Source organism: Oryctolagus cuniculus, chromosome 2 (assembly GCF_964237555.1).
Source record: "Oryctolagus cuniculus chromosome 2, mOryCun1.1, whole genome shotgun sequence".
NCBI classification, from domain to species: Eukaryota; Metazoa; Chordata; class Mammalia; order Lagomorpha; family Leporidae; genus Oryctolagus; species Oryctolagus cuniculus.
The window spans coordinates 140,250,107-140,266,366 of NC_091433.1; the positions used below are offsets into that span (position 1 = coordinate 140,250,107).

The 16,260-nt window shown below is 41.0% G+C and overlaps 1 protein-coding gene across 20 annotated transcripts in view; it reads right to left on the reverse strand.

The window, feature by feature from the left end:
• The window catches only part of EHBP1 (EH domain binding protein 1), a 383,016-nt gene that overhangs the window by 362,022 nt on the left and 4,734 nt on the right, over positions 1 to 16,260 (reverse strand). For 4 of the 20 annotated variants that reach the window (XM_070069070.1, XM_070069063.1, XM_070069069.1 and 1 more), the window contains exons 1-2: positions 13,469 to 13,575; positions 11,901 to 12,307 (exon numbers count right to left, since the gene is read on the reverse strand). In XM_070069070.1, the coding sequence (XP_069925171.1) occupies positions 11,901 to 12,004 (104 nt within the window). In that variant the 5' untranslated portion in view covers positions 12,005 to 12,307; positions 13,469 to 13,575. Of the gene's footprint in view, positions 1 to 11,900; positions 12,308 to 13,152; positions 13,724 to 16,260 lie in introns of those variants that run through there. The other 16 variants (XM_002709848.5, XM_002709847.5, XM_008254354.4 and 13 more) reach the window with 7 other exon arrangements.

A 16,260-nucleotide genomic window follows, 5' to 3' on the forward strand; every position in this document is an offset into this window, starting at 1 on the left:
TGGCACCCAGGGTTCTAGTCCCAGTCGGGGCGCCGGATTCTGTCCCGGTTGCTCCTCTTCCAGTCCAGCTCTCTACTTGTGGCCCAGGAAGGCAGTGGAGGATGGCCCAAATGCTTGGGCCCTGCACCAGCATGGGAGACCAGGGAAGAAGTACCTGGCTCCTGGCTTCGGATCGGCACAGTGCACCGGCCGTAGCGGCCATTTGGGGGTGAACCCACAGAAAAAGGAAGACCTTTCTCTCTCTCTCTCTCTCTCTCTAACTCTGCCTGTCAGAAAAAAAAAAAATCAGCACTGTCCAATAAAAATTTTTGTGATAATAGAAATGTTCGATATTTTTACTGTTAAATAGGGTGGACCCTAACCACATGTGGCTTATAAACATCGATACATCACTAGTATGGGGGAAGAACTGGGTTTTATTTAAATTTAGATGTAAGTAGCTGCATGTGATTAGGTGCTTTTGTACTGGACACCTTGGAACTAGATGATTTATGTTAAACATACATTCTTGTTAAGTTTTCCAAGTTGTACCCTGGTTTAAACTGAATGATCAGAAAACTACGTTCTTTAAGCATATTCTCTCATAATTAATCTTCATAGAAGTCGACATAAATATTTTCCGATTTAACAATGGTTCTAAGTCATTTGTAGCTGAAGATTTTACTTCTTTTTTTACATAGTAGAAATTCTTTTGGAGTAAGTAGCAAGAAAAGTCTCATCAAAAAATTTATGCTTTGTTTAGCCAGAAGGACTGTTGCATGAGCCAGCAAACTTCTCTTCTTCCTTCAATTGCAAGTAAACTCACAACCAAATCCAGTGTCCAGTGGAAACCACTGACCACCCTCAAATGCCTACCAATAGGTACTCTCTTCTCTAAAACTATGGCTGTTCTATTTATACCCCTAAATTAGTCAACACAGTGTTATTTTAAATCCTTAAGCTGACAAGCTCTTTTGGACATAGGCAGAATATTAACTTCTAAACTGGTAGCTTCTTTGAATTAAAGCCAATTTTAATAACTTTCATTTAAAAATTTTGTTATTTTAAAATAATAATACTGAGATTAATAAGGTAGCAAATTTTTAATAGCTCAAACTTACCAAAGAAAGTCTTTAGATGTCTATTAGGAAAATTGCCTTAAAATACCACTGTTAACAGTGATTTGTAAAACAAATAAATAATGACATACTAACAACCACCCTCATTTCACAAACTCAGTTCTACTTATCTCAACAAACATCCAAAGTCCAAATGCAGAATATGAACATTCCTACAGAGCATTCAATTCAAAACATTTTGTGCAATTTTTCCTTTAGCACACTGGACTATTTTTAAATCATGCAATGAACCATTTCAGTGGCTCTTTTGTTGAAATTTCCCACAAAATTAGCATACATTTGATGCATCAATAACACATTTCCAGAAATGTCAATTTTTAAGTTCCCTGAGCACTTCAATAGCAAAACTAATGTGAAATGACATTAAATCATAACAGTAAAACTTTAATGTGTTCTCAAATAATGAGCAGAAGATATCTCTTGAAAATGCCAATCTGAGTTTGCAAGATGGGTCTGGTGTCTTTATCACACCATGTTGTGCTTTCATTGGCTGCATCCTACCCACTCAGCCCCATCCAGCTATCCCTAAGTCATAGACTGCTTTGCCCCGTGTGTGTGTGTGTGTGTGTGTGTGTGTACACACACGTACCACCTCTGGCCTGGGTGGGTCACACTCCAGTGAGGATGAATTCCCACTGGTACATAACCCCTGGCTTTTTTGTGCTCTGATGGATGAACCAGGAGGATGATGGGGGCACCCAGGGCTCACCCCCTGGGATGCTTCCCCCGGGTCTCCCAGGAGAAGAGATGTGGGCATCTGCTCACATAATCTGCTAAAATTTCATTTAAAAATCAATTTTTAGAACATGTAAACCAAGACTGAATAACACAATAATATAAGGAAATTATATACAACAAAAAATACAATTTGCTCCCTGAGATCATTTTTAAAAAATCATGACAGAAAAAAATTGTAAAAAAAAAATACCATAAATATCATAAATTGTCACCACAGGATATATGGTGTCCTATGACATATATGACATAACATGGCATATTATTCTACTTTGGAGTAATTAAATTTCCTTAGCCCTATATTTACTTAAAATAATTATTTTAAAAAGGAAATAAAAGTAAAACCATATGATTTTGTTATAGAAGCAAAAATACAGTTTCTCTCTCCAAAAGTCAAAGTATCATAAAAATAGTAATTTTTTAAAGATTGAGATACGCATTTGAAGGCAGAGTTATAGAGACAGGGTGAGGGAGAGGGAGAGAATGAGGGGTGGGGGGAGAAGGAAAGAGAGAGCAATCTTCTATCCACTGGTTTACTCCCCAAATGGCCGCAACAGCCATGGTTAAGCCAGGCCAAAGCCAGCAGCCAGGAGCTTTATCCAGGTCTCCCACATGAATGCAGCGACCCAAGCACTTGGGCCATCTTCCATTGTTTTCCTAGACACATCAGCAAGGAGCTGGATCAGAAGTGTAGCAGCCAGGACTTCAACCAGCACCCATAAGAATGCTAGCTTTGCAGACTGTGGCTTAATCTGCTGCAGCACAACACCGGCCCACAACAAAACACTTCGATTGGCATGCTCCCTGATTTATAACCGGTTCTCTGGTCACTTCAACCTTCAGTGTTAGCTCAACTTTCTCTAACATTCCTAAACATTCAGGTTACATTTTCAGTCTTCTTCTTGCCTATATAGTACCACTTCTCTCTAGATCTCATCATTCATTGCTTAAATCACCAAAGATAATAAAACTGTGTAACATTTATTGAGTTCTTACACTATGACACTGTTCTAATTCCTTTACAAGGTATGACCTTATTTAATCATCAAAACATTTCTAAACAGAAAACACAATTATAATCTCCATTTTACAAGTGAATTACTAAGAGGCAATTTGTCCAAGGTCTCAAAAAATTTTATATTTTGTACATGCACAGACTTGAATATACCCCAAAGCTATTCTAAAATTTCTTTCTATAGTGTCAGAAACCAGGCACAATGAGCTCGCCCATCACTTGCTCTGTTAGACTAGAATAAGACTAAACCAGAAGTTGGCATAGAATAGACAGAAAGGTACTAGACTCTAAGTTCCACAAACACTAGCTGCAGTAACTCCAATGTCTTGGAGCATGCTCAGCAAACATTTTCTGTTTTGTTTGTTTCAAGAGTTTCATTTTATTTATTTAAAAAGCAGTTACAGAGAGAGTGGGAGAGACAGAGAGAGAGAGACATCTTCCATTTGCTAGTTAACTCCCCAAATGGCCACAACAGCTGGGGCTGGACCAAGCCAAAGTCAGGGGCTTTATCTAGGTCTCCCAAGATGGTGCAGGGGCCCATGCACTCAGGCCATCCTCTGCTGCTTTCCCAGGTGCATTAGCAGGGATCTGGACCAGAAGTGGAGCAGCCAAGAGTCAAAATGATGCCCATGTGGGATGCTGGCATTGCGGGTGGTGGCTTTACCTGCTATGCCACAATGTCAGCCCTACTCTCTTTTCTTTTTATTTGAGAGAGCTAAACAGCCCTCCCATCCATTGGTTCACTCTCCAAATGTCTGCAACAGCCAGAGTTGGGCCAGGGCATAAAGTGGGAACCAAGAACACCATCTCGGTCTCCCACTTAGGTGGCAGGAACCCAATTACCTGAGCCATCACTATGGCTCCCAGTGTCTGCATTAGCAGGAAGCCAGAGTCAGGAATCAAATCCAGGTCTTCCAATGTGGAATTAGGGCATGGATATCTTAACCACCAAGTTAACCACCTTCCTAAGCTTTTTCTCACAGACCCATGGTAAATATTTTAAACTCTAGAGCCATGCAATCTAAGTAGCAACTACTGATCTCTGCCATTATAGTGTAAAAGCAACCATAGAGGGCCAGTAATGTGGTGCAGCGGGTAAAAGCCCCAGCATACAGCAGGCATCCCATATGGGCACCAGTTCAAGTCATGGATGCTCCACTTCCAATCCAGCTCCCAGCCAATGTGCCTAGGAAAGCAGCAGAGGATGGCCCAAGTCCTTGGGCCCCTGCACCCATGTGGGAAACCCGCAAGAAACTCCTGGCTCCTGGTTTCAGATTGGCTCAGCTCCAGCTGAGTGAACCAGCAGATGGAAGACCTCTCTCTATCTCTGTCTACCTCTCTCTGTAACTCTGTCTTTCAAATAAAAAAAAAAAAATCTTCAAAAAAAAAAAGCAACCATAGATATATGTGAACAAATGGACATAGATATATTCCAATAAAACTTCATTTACAAGAGACAGCTCCTGTATCAGAGAAGTTTATTACCTTTTGATCTCGAGGCATAATGAGTCACATGAGGAAGCACTTATGATGTAACCCCAGCAATATCACTCTTAACTCTCCTATTTGCAATTATCTTTCTCCCTGCCCTGCCTCTCCCCTCATACATTAAAATTTAGCACCTGACTCTCTGTATTAAACATTTCTCCTCTCATTATTCTTGACAACTTTAAGGATCACAAAAATAATCTGTTCCTCATGTTACTCTCTAAATTCCTCAATCATTCTCTTCACTTCCAAAAATCTTTTCCTCTACCCTTGTGGAAGGATTTAGGGTACTGGGAAGTGAAATTCAAATACAGGAAGAAATTTTACTTAAATTTATTTATTTTGGGAGCAGGTATTTGACATAGCAGTTAAGATCCCACTTGGAATACCTGCATCCCATATTGGAGTGCCTGGGTTCAAGTCCAGACTCTACTCCCAATTCCAGCTTCCTAATAATGCACACCTTGAAAGGTAGCAGGTGATGGCTCAAGTAGTTGGGCCGCACCACCCATATGGGACACTCAGATTGAGTTCCCAGCTCACAGAATCAACCTGGGCAAGCCCCAGTTGTTGAGGGCACTTGGGAAGTGAATCAGAGGAAGGAAGATATTTCTCTGTACTTCTCTGCCTTTCCATTAAAATGAAAATAAATACTTTCTAAAATCAATATTAGCCAAATCCAGCTCTACCTATTCCATAACAATATCCAAGCACTAAATACAGCTGGATTAAAATATGCAAACTTGCTGGTTTCACTTTAAATTTATGGCCTCAGCACTACCCAACAATTCTCTATTTCTCTAGTCAGTTTATTCTCATTTTGACAGTTTCATACCTCCTCTCGTTTCAATCCTTCAACAACTCATTACCTTCCTCTCAGCTGATAACCTCCAATATTATTTCCCTGAAAAAACAAAGCAACAACATAGAAGCCAACATCCTCCCTCACCAAACCTATAAACTTCTCTACCCATGTACTTCGCTTTCTCTCCTTATAATAATGAATTATCCCTGCTTCTACCTAAGTTCTACCTTCAAACTTGTGTACTGAATATTTTTCTGTTTCTCTCACTTAAATACTTTTCTAAGGTTACCTTCTTACCACATCATCAGTTTTTCCTTTCCTACCAACTATTCCATCAACATTCAGCATTCAAACATGAACAATATCTGCCATGCAAAAAAAAAAGAACTCTTGTCTCTCTCCAGTTATTACCTAGTTTTCTGCTTTGTAGCAAAATTCTCCATGAAAATCACCTACCTGTACTCACTCTTGCCACCTCCTTTCCTCTAACCTAATCTATTCAAGCTTTCATCCCCAATACCCTACTGAAACCTTTTCTCAAAGTCATCAGCTCTTTCCATCTTGCCAAACCCAACAGTTATCTTGCTCAATCTCTCAACAGTTTTTGACATGGCCAAACACTCCCCTCTTGGTTCTTTTTCCACTTAGTTTCTTGGAAAACACACTATCCTAAATTTCCCTCTTATCTCACTACTATTTGTTTTCAGTCTTTGCTAGCTCCTCCTCTAACTGGCCCCCTCTACTTGCTAAAGTATCTCAAGGATTAGTCCTCAATCATCTTCTCATTCTGAATGCCAGAGGAAATTTCCTATAGTCCTATGGTTATTAACACCACCTACATACTAAGAGGTTCAAGCCTCTTGTCTCACCTGAGCTGGAGAGTTGTATAATTACCTGCTCAATTAAGATCTCCATCCAGATGTTCTAAACCTTCAGAAAAGCAAAACAGAATTCCTGATTTCTCCCTTACATCAAACTTTTTCCTTTCCCAAATGTCATCCCTGTAATTAGTATTACATTCACCTATTGCTCAGGCCAAAAACCTAATCATTATTCATCCATCTCTTACTTTACATATTAACTAATCCATCAGTATATTCTCTCAGCTATACCTTCAAAAAATTTATTTTCCAGCTACTTGAGTACATACATTTGACAAAACTCACCGAACTGTGCATTTAAACTGTATGCATTTTATTGTATGCAAAAGTTGCATCTTGATAAAGTATGGAAGGGGTGCTAGATGTGTGGGCACATGAACTACACACATCTAACCATTTCCCACTACCTACCAAGTCCTACTTGGACTACCACATAGCTTCCTAACTGGTATCCCTGCTTCCATTTTTACTCATGACAGCCCATAGCCACAAAGTTCCTAGAATAATCTTTCAAAATTTTAAGCAAATTATATAACTTATCTGCTCAAATCCCTCCAATGGCTTCTCATTATACTTAGAATTCAAAAGCCCTTATGTGACATATTCCTGGCCAACCATTCAGACCTCACTTATCACTTTACAAAAGGTCACTGTGTTCTAGACACACTGGGCCTTCCAGATGCTTCCAAAACACACCAAGCTTGTTTCTAATTAATTCTTTTTCAAAATTTTTATTTCAAAAATTCTTTACATTAACTTATGTACCTCTACATCATTCCACTAAATGGTCAACAAAGAAACGCTGCTTAAGCCACCTAAAGAAGTAGATCTGAAATGAATACTCCTTAATGTAATTTGCTTTTATAAATTCAAGTTAACAATTAAAGTGGATATAACTTTCTAATGTCCAGTTGGAAAACTAAACCAGGATCAGTTACAGAGAGCCTGGAACATCAGATTAAGGAGTTCATATTTAATCTAACAGGCTAACATCACGAAAGTCCTGGGAAGAGCTACTCTTTTTCTTTTCAAATCCTGAGACCACAAGGTTCGTAAATGTATGCAGATTACTCGAGGAAATCAGTAATTTTATACCTCTAGAGTTTTGAATATTATCTATTTAGAATATAAATTAAAATTTTAGATTCAAACAAGAAATAGTAATTCCCATAGAATATAGAAAAATCAAATGAAATTTTTGACTTGAGAAAAATGTATAGCTCCTTCAATTTTAGTCTTAACATAACCAAGAATCAAATGGAAGACATGATAAAACACATTGATAAAATATGTTCGTATATGCAGATAATGGAAACTCATACATGCAGAATATAATACATGCTCATACATAAAGTGCTTCATATCATATATTAGACAGTGCTTACTAGTATTTTATTCTGCAACCTAAACTGTCATTTTCATAACCACAATTATCCAACTTTCATGTTTTTTTAAACATCTGCATAAACACTGAGAACTCACAGACTGAAGAAGCCTTTTCTCTGAAATCTAAAGACCTGCCAGTGCTAAAAGAATGGGTAGAAAGTAAACCAACAGGAAAATGACAGCACAGTCTCTTTCAAACTCATCTCAAGTTGCCAAACTTACTATTTTGCCAACAACACCATCAATTAAACCAAGACCAATTAAATGATTTGGGAACAACAATAAGAGTAGAAGAGTAAAACTCCCATTATTCCATATATTCTATAGTGTCTTTATGTGACAATAAAGAATAAAGAGGAATAGGACCTAATGATATATTGTCCCTCTCTCCAATAAAAGTTATTCTGGTTTTCATTCCTGACCTAAGTTCTAGAACCATTAGACTCTGAAAACACAAAAAAGTGAATGCACTGAACTAAGGAAACACACTCCATCAGCCAAGACAAAGGCAAAGTTGTATATATAAATTATATATTTATATACATATGTTATATATAAACTTACATATATGAAAAGTTTGAAAAAACAGAAATCCCACACCCTCTAATTGTAGTATCCATCCTTTGATCAAGGGAAAGGTACTCTGAATTTGCTCCTAGTCTACATCTAAAAAGAATGAGCTCCTTAAACTCCTATCTTCATCCTGTTATCTGTTATGTCCAGGCTCATCATGTATGGCCATGACAGAACATGAGAAATGTTACTCCTCTACTTAATGACACAAATAATGTATTCTGTCTTGGAAAACACACACTTAAATCCCACTACCCTCTTCTAACAACACACTACGCCATTCCTGAATCCCATTCTATCTACCATCTTCAAAGCCATGTGGAAATCACTGTATTTTTAATACATTTTATCTCAGTGTCAAGGATACTTGATAAAATTGAAAACATGATTTTAAAATACTGATTCTTAAACTTTAATACACTTTGTTAAAATACAGGTTCTGATTCAGTAGGTCTAGTTTCCACATTGTTTCAAATGCTCATAGTTCTCAGAAAACACTAAAAGTAACAGGTTTCTAAAAGGCAACAGCACCTATATACACAGGTTACCCGCAAAGGCACAATCTCAGTAAAATACTTTTCTTTTTATTCTTTTTTCTCTAATTTATACCAGCTCTAATTTCTCATTCTCTCAACACTTGTAATTTATCTTCAGTGCTATCATTGATGCCTTCCTTTTATTCAATCAGCATCTCTTAATTTCCTTCCTCTCCTTTCATCCTTCCATACTCTAAAAGTAATACCTAAAATGTAAAAGTAGCTGATTAAAAAAATGTTTACTATATGTTCAAATTTATTTTTATTCTTATATCCTTTAAACAGATACTAATTCAGGAAAGACATATCCAATAATTTAAGACTTTATGCAAGGATCAAAATGAGAAACGAACAAACAAAAATACAAACAACAAAAAAGAAGAGTGTAAGATCTAGGATATAAGTGTAGAAATTGAGCCTAATTTGTATCCACCACAAGAACCCTAAGAGCAAAACCAGGCAAAAAGACTATTAACTAAAAGGCATTAGAACAAATTTTTATAAAAGAAAAATATTTTAAAGCTCTACAGGGGCCGGCGCCGCGGCTCAATAGGCTAATCCTCCGCCTTGCGGCGCCAGCACACCAGGTTCTAGTCCCAGTCGGGGCGCCGGATTCTGTCCCGGTTGCCCCTCTTCCAGGCCAGCTCTCTGCTGTGGCCAGGGAAGGCAGTGGAGGATGGCCCAAGTGCTTGGGCCCTGCACTCCATGGGAGACCAGGAGAAGCACCTGGCTCCTGCCATCGGATCAGCGTGGCGCGCCGGCTGCAGCGCGCCACCCGCGGCGGCCATTGGAGGGTGAACCAACGGCAAAGGAAGACCTTTTCAGTTATTTTCACCTTGAGATATATTAATAGTAACTTAAATACCACTGAAAGGGAAAAAACATTCCAGGGGTGCTTCAAACTGGATGGAAGAAACTCATTTTGTAACTGAAGAATCACCTAATGTGCTCTATTTCCCTTAATTAAAGAAATTCAAATTTAATCATCTTGAAGTTGATCCTCCCAGTATACTGCCAAGAAATATTTGTTATCAAGACTTTCCCAAGTATTCCTACCTTAGTTGTACTTAGTTAGGCAGAAACTTGGGTATCAATCTAAATCTCTCCTCCTCCTTCAACCTCCCAAGACTCCCAATTGGAAAGATTACCAAGCCCCATCCATTTTGTGTTCTAAGTGACCCTACAGTCAATTCTTTCCATTCCTTCTGCCTCTGCCCATTCCAAGCCTTTTTTCTCAACTTCTGGATGAAAACAACTATCCTAACATCACTACCTACGGTCACCCTTTCCACTATGATCCTTACTCCACATTATTGTCCTGGTAGATTCCCAAAAGCAAACCTAATGTTTCTTTTGCTCAAAAACATTTACCATGTCTCTATTACCCACAAAATAAAGCCCAAGCAATTTATATCAGCACTTCAGTTTCCAAGATTTGAGTACTCCCTGCCTCTCAAACTTCATATACCAGTGTACTCCCCTCATCTTACTGTTTAAGCCCCGTTGATATCAAGCAACACCGCTTGAATTTCCAGTACACCCATGGGTTGCTTCAATCTAGCATGTCCTTCACATCTTAAGATCCCTTTGGCTTCCTGAAATACTAGTAATAATCTTTCAAAACCTTTTGAGATCCCAGGAAGACAGCTCAAGACTCCATCTTCTATCCTTAAAGAGTTGATTATTTTCTACCCTGCCAACTTTGTCCATAATAATAGCATTTAAGGGGCATTTACTATGTCCCTGACACTGTTCTAAGCATTTTACCTGTATTAACTAATTTAACCATCACAATTACCCTTCTTGTGATATAGTACCACTATTACTTTTGTGGATATGGAAACTGAATCACAGAGAACTTAAATAATCTGACCCAAGGATACCTAACTGGATGGAGAATGATTAAAATTCCTACATCATACATATTTATATTATTGCACCTATCACAGTGAATTTATTTATTTGACTGTGATTAGTGTAGACTGTAAGCTCCTTGAGGGTGGAGATTATGTCATATTCAACTCTAAATCCACACTGCCTGCAATAAGGTAGGTAATCAATGCAGGCAGTTCTTGAATTGATTTTAAGATAACATTTTTAACAAGTTCAATAGAAAAGCATTATGAAATTAGCTTCCAAATAAATTAGCAAATTTGCTATAAAAGTTCTAGAATAGGGCCGGCGCCGCGGCTCACTAGGCTAATCCTCCACCTAGCGGCGCCGGCACACCGGGTTCTAGTCCCGGTTGCCCCTCTTCCAGGCCAGCCCTCTGCTGTGGCCAGGGAGTGCAGTGGAGGATGACCCAGGTGCTTGGGCCCTGCACCCCATGGGAGACCAGGAAAAGCACCTGGCTCCTGGCTCCTGGCTCCTGCGCCGGCCGCGGCGGCCATTGGAGGGTGAACCAACGGCAAAAGGAAGACCTTTCTCTCTGTCTTTCTCTCTCACTGTCCACTCTGCCTGTCACAAAAAAAAAAAAAAAAAAAAAAAAAAAAAAAAAAAAAAAGTTCTAGAATATAGAAAACTTTTTTCGTATAATAAAAGAGAGGTTATTACAGACATAATATTATAGTCCTTGTAGACAATGAAATCAACCTATTGTGCAGTAATACTGCTTAATCACTGCAATAAATGAAAACCCAAAGGACCTCTTGCTGAAGATCAACTTTTTTTCTCTCAGTAAACAAAAATTATTGTTGCTTATCATGCAGGACAATCAAAAGAAAGCCCTAAATTTACTCTGTCTCAAGTAGAAAAAAAGCAAATCACAGACCAGTACTACTAATTGCTTCCTTACATCCGGCCAAGAAATGTATCCCATTAGGCAATTAAAATAAAATACAGCTGCCTAAGTATTTAAAAAAAGAATTTCTAAGGTTGTGTGGAATGGCATTTCATCATCCAAATAATGAAAATTTCTTTATCTTGAGCAAAGAATGCTGAATTCCTAATTCTGATTACCACCACCCGACAAGACTGTAAACTTCTGCATTAAAACCCTATTAAAACACATACATATGTCAAAACCATATTTCCATCATGCAAATACATTTATAACAGCTCAGTAGTCATTCTTTGGGTCTCCTTAAAATTCTAAAACTCAGTTATTCTAACACTAATGCTGAATGACTTCAAGACCAAATCAGTCCTCTGAACCAAAGTGAAGTGTAGTAACGGAAACCAACAGGGACAGTACCAGTAGCAAGAGTGCACACCATTGTACCTGTTAGAGTACGCTACACCCCGCCCAACTTCTACACACTTGTGTACTACAGGAAGACAAATCTGCTATCAGAAGACTCATAGTATAGGCCACAGTGGGTATGGGCCGCACAACAACCAACTCTACACCCAGGCACATCTTACCATTTCTTTGTACATTCAACCATCAGCTCCTGGTAGGAGGCCACAAACTGGAACTTGGATGCATGTTTTCCCACACGCTGCAGTCTCTTCCAAACTGAAGCCATGACGATCAGTCAACACACTGGAGCAGTTCTGGGTTAGCAACACAGCAGCTTTAGTAAAGCAGAGGGTCCAAAGCAAAGGAGCTTTGCATGTATGTTTTTCTGTAGTTAAAAAACTAAACTAGAACTTGAAATGATGTTTGGGGTTCATAAGTCTTCTCCCTGTTTCACAGGGTAGATCCCATCTTAGATGAAAGGCCCAGTCAAGAACAGGATGATACACATGACAGGATGACTGAGAGGAGGTTCCCTCATGGAGACATCACCATGCCACCTCAGGGGCTATATGACGTGTATTCTGGAGGGCTGAAAAGCAAAACAAAGACAAAAAGAGAAAGAATATGAGGAGAGCAGCATGAAGTGACTAACCACCCGTGTTAGATAACGCTGCAGCCGACCACCTCAGTTCTCTGCATGTTTCTCAAACAATGAAACAAAACACAGATCTCAAAAGCCAGGAACATCAAGGATGTAAGATACCAAGGAAGAAATTACAATTCACGCCGAGGACGTGGAGCACCACCTCAAATAACCATCCTCAACAACAACCCAGAGACACGAGTCGGGGCCCGACCTTCCCCTCCCAGCATCACAGAAGGACGGGCAGAGCGGGAAAGTCTAGGGATGCTGTTTCATCTCCACCGCCAGTTAGAGGGAGGAGTGCAGTATTTTTAAATAAACTTTGTTTTTCAGCAGCCGATTAATTGCCCCGAGTCCGAGAATATGTGCTTAGAACAAACTGAGGCGAGAGGAGGAGTGCTGTTGTTCGGTCGGAGGGGGAAATGGATGGGGAACGCGGAGTGGAGGGAAATCTCAAGGCTGCGGGAGAGCAATGTCCCGGCTCCAGGCCACTTGGACGCTCCTTCGCCTTCGCTGCCAACCGGAGGGAAACGAAAACTCCTGCCTGGACGTGAAGCAATGACCAGCGGGGCAAGTGGACAGCGCGGGGCGCGGTGCCTCCCTCCCCCATTCTCCCGGGAACAGTCCGCCAGAGCCTCCTCTCCTCTGGCACAGAGCCCAAACCCCTGACCCCCAGCAGCGGCAGGCGGTGGCCCGCCGCGGTCCCTGTCACCCAGAAGATGCCAGAAGACCCCAGCCCAGTCCCCGAGCCCCAGCCCCTCCGGTCCTCCACTCCCGCCTCCTCCTCACACCTCTAATCCCGCTGTCGAGCTGAGTCTGGCCCCGTTCCCTCCTCAGAGCCGCTCCTTCGTCGCCGCCGCAGCAGCAGCCGCCGCCGCCGCCACCGAGTCCTCCATCCCTGCCGGAGCCACATGGAACAGCCAAGCCAGCCGCGGCGCTCGAGGGAGCCGGGGTCTGCAGCCCCTCAGGCGGACGGCGCCCCTCACGCCCGCCCCCTCCCTGACAGATCGCCCTGCGACCGTCCCCCACCCTACCGAACCCTGCCAGAGCCGCCGCTCAGCGCCCAGCACCCCCTCCCCCGCCTTCCTCCTCCGCCACCATCATTACCTCCCCCGCCGCACCTCTCACACTAACCCTACCCACGGCAGCTCAACCTCCGTCCGCCCAGCCGCCATTGGCCAGGCGCCGCGCGTGCCCCGCCCACCTTGGCGGCCGGGCCTTAGCGAAGCTGGGACGCCTCATTGGCAGATCCGTGTGCCCATTCCAAGGGCTCCACCCCCTAGGTCGGGGTGGGGGGTGTTTTCCCTCAGCCGAAACGCGGCACAAGGTCTACCCTTCTTTTTAAAAAAAACTGGAACCCTCTAAGGACGATCCCGCCCATGCCCCTGATTGGCTTGGAGAGAACCGCGATAGGCGGGAGGAGCAAGAAGTGTTTATGGTGAACTAAAGGGTGATTGCAGAAGGTGAATGTCCATCAAAGGCGCGGCTGGTGCGGGGCGGGGTTTCTGGCTTCGTTCGTGGATAGCAGAGCTGGGGACTGGCTTTTAGCCGCTGTGAGCCCTGCGGTTGCTGTTGCTCTCTCTCCAGCTGTCTTATCCCCGCCCTAGGACCTGGGCGCGCCCTCTCTGCCGCTAGCAACTAGGGTTTTTGCTCACACAACCTTTTTTTGTTTGTTTTTAAATCCGATTTCTCCTGGGGTTATATCCCTGACAAATGAAGTGATGACCCTGCCAAGGCCCCACGCCCAGCGTTCAGTCAAATGGTCCTCAGCGGGATTCAATAAGCTGAGCTAAACACAAAATGTACTGAGTACAAATTCTGCTTGTTCTTGTTCTTAAGCATCTCTTAAATCTTGGTTTCTTATCTTCGGTGTCGGTCTCTTTTTTTTTTTTTCTTCCTCCCTGGTAAGAACTGTGGACGCAATTGGGAGTGGCTGGCATAAGAAAACAGTGGCTAAAGGCAAGGAGAGAATGAAATAACCTAAAGACAGAGAGCAGGGGCGCTTAACCTTGTTAAAAGAGCTAAGGATTCTCTTGGGAACGGGAAAGCGACAGACATTTTCCCAAGGTAGAGAAAATGTCCTATCATAAATCACAAACATTTGCTTTCAGTTTTAGGTGGTTCACAGGCTTGTGTTGTAAAGAGGACAACGAACGAAATTTCAGGGGAATCCTAACATTTAAGGAGCATGCAAAGTAAAATGAGAAAGAGACTGAAAACAAATGGTCAGGAAATAAGAACAACCAACGAGCAATGGGCAAATGTTTTGGGAAAAAAAGAGAGGTAACATATGAAAAGAAAACAGGCATCATAGGCCCTGGAAACAGTTAAGGGTCATTCTTCATCTTACTAAAGTCAGACAGCAAAGTGCTGGGCAAACTAGCTTGAAAGCTTTTAGGGCCTACGGAAAGATTCTTTGAGAGAGAGGAAGGGAGGGTAGTGTTAGGTGAGAAATGGGAATATCTATAGACACTGAAGGGCACAGGAAAGTGGAGAGACAGTGCTGAAGAATCAGGTGGAGACAGATGGACGGCTTGAATCCAGTATCTAATTTTATTTCCATTTTCAATGAAGAAAATGATCTAATGATACCATAAGAACACTGTGCATTTTACAAAAGGGGAGGTGGCACAGTTATTGCTTATTTTGTATAGTCTTATTTCTAAAATACTAAGATAACCTTAATAATTATATTGATTGCTATTTGTGTGCACCTTAGAATGTTCTAATGTCCTTCCTGAGTGGTTTACTAAGTCACTACAAGCTACAGTCATTATGATCTCATACAGTAATATATTCTGCATCATTAATAGACTTTAAGAGTGTGGAGCTTTTTTTAATGGCTAATTTATAGAAATGATCATAAACTATTTTCATCCATCGTGCCCTTCAGGAACAACCCATATGATGATCAGAAGATTTTTGGAACCTATTTATTATTGCGCTTCATGACTTTTCAAACTTTATCATGTGGTTATCCTGGCTTCTTTTAATACTTTTTCCATTCCTCAGAGAGAGATTTCATTGTGAAGAAATTATCTTAAAAGTAATGAGTTTTAAACAATGAGTATCTTTCAAAGAAAGAAAGGAAAGGAAAAAGGGAGTAGGATCCATAGAGAATCTTCTTCAAGTTATAAAAAAAAATTGTAAATGTTGACTGTAAAAAGACAACTTTTCTTTTTAAGGGAAAATTTTTCTTAAGTGTAAACTCTTCTTTTTTCATTCTAGCCGCTAATACAGCTAAGAAACCAAGATTAGAATGATTTACTGAATGAGTAAAGGAGTTAAAAACAGACCTTGACACTGTTCCGCTGCTGAGTTCAAGTTCACAGGCTGTCTCCCTGAGGATCTACAGAGCAGCTACTTCTTACACCATAAATTATTTTAAAGGTGCTGTGGCGTAGCGGGTAAGGCCACCGTCTGCAGTGCTGGCATCCCATATGGGTGCTGGTTCAAGCCCTGATTGCTCCACTTCCAATCCAGCTCTCTGCTATGGCCTTGGAAAGCAATAGAAGATGGTCCAAGTCCTTGGGCCCCTGCACCCATGTGGGAGACCTGGAAGAAGCTCCTAGCTCCTGGCTTTGGATTGGCGCAGTTCTGGCAATTGCGGCCAATTGGGAAGCGAACCAGTGGATGGAAGACCTTTCTTTCTCAGCCACTCCTTCTTTCTCTGTGTAACTCTTTCAAATAAAATAAATAAATATTTTAAAAAGTATTTTAAAACAAACTGCTAATTAAATAGATTGAAGAATCTTTAAAAAGAGTATTTTAAAATCCTTAGGTATATTTAGATGATAATTATTAAATACTCACTACTGATCATGTTAAATATTTTTTATAAAGATTTCTATTTATTTATCTGGGAGGTAGAATTACAGACAGTGAGAGGGAGAGACAGA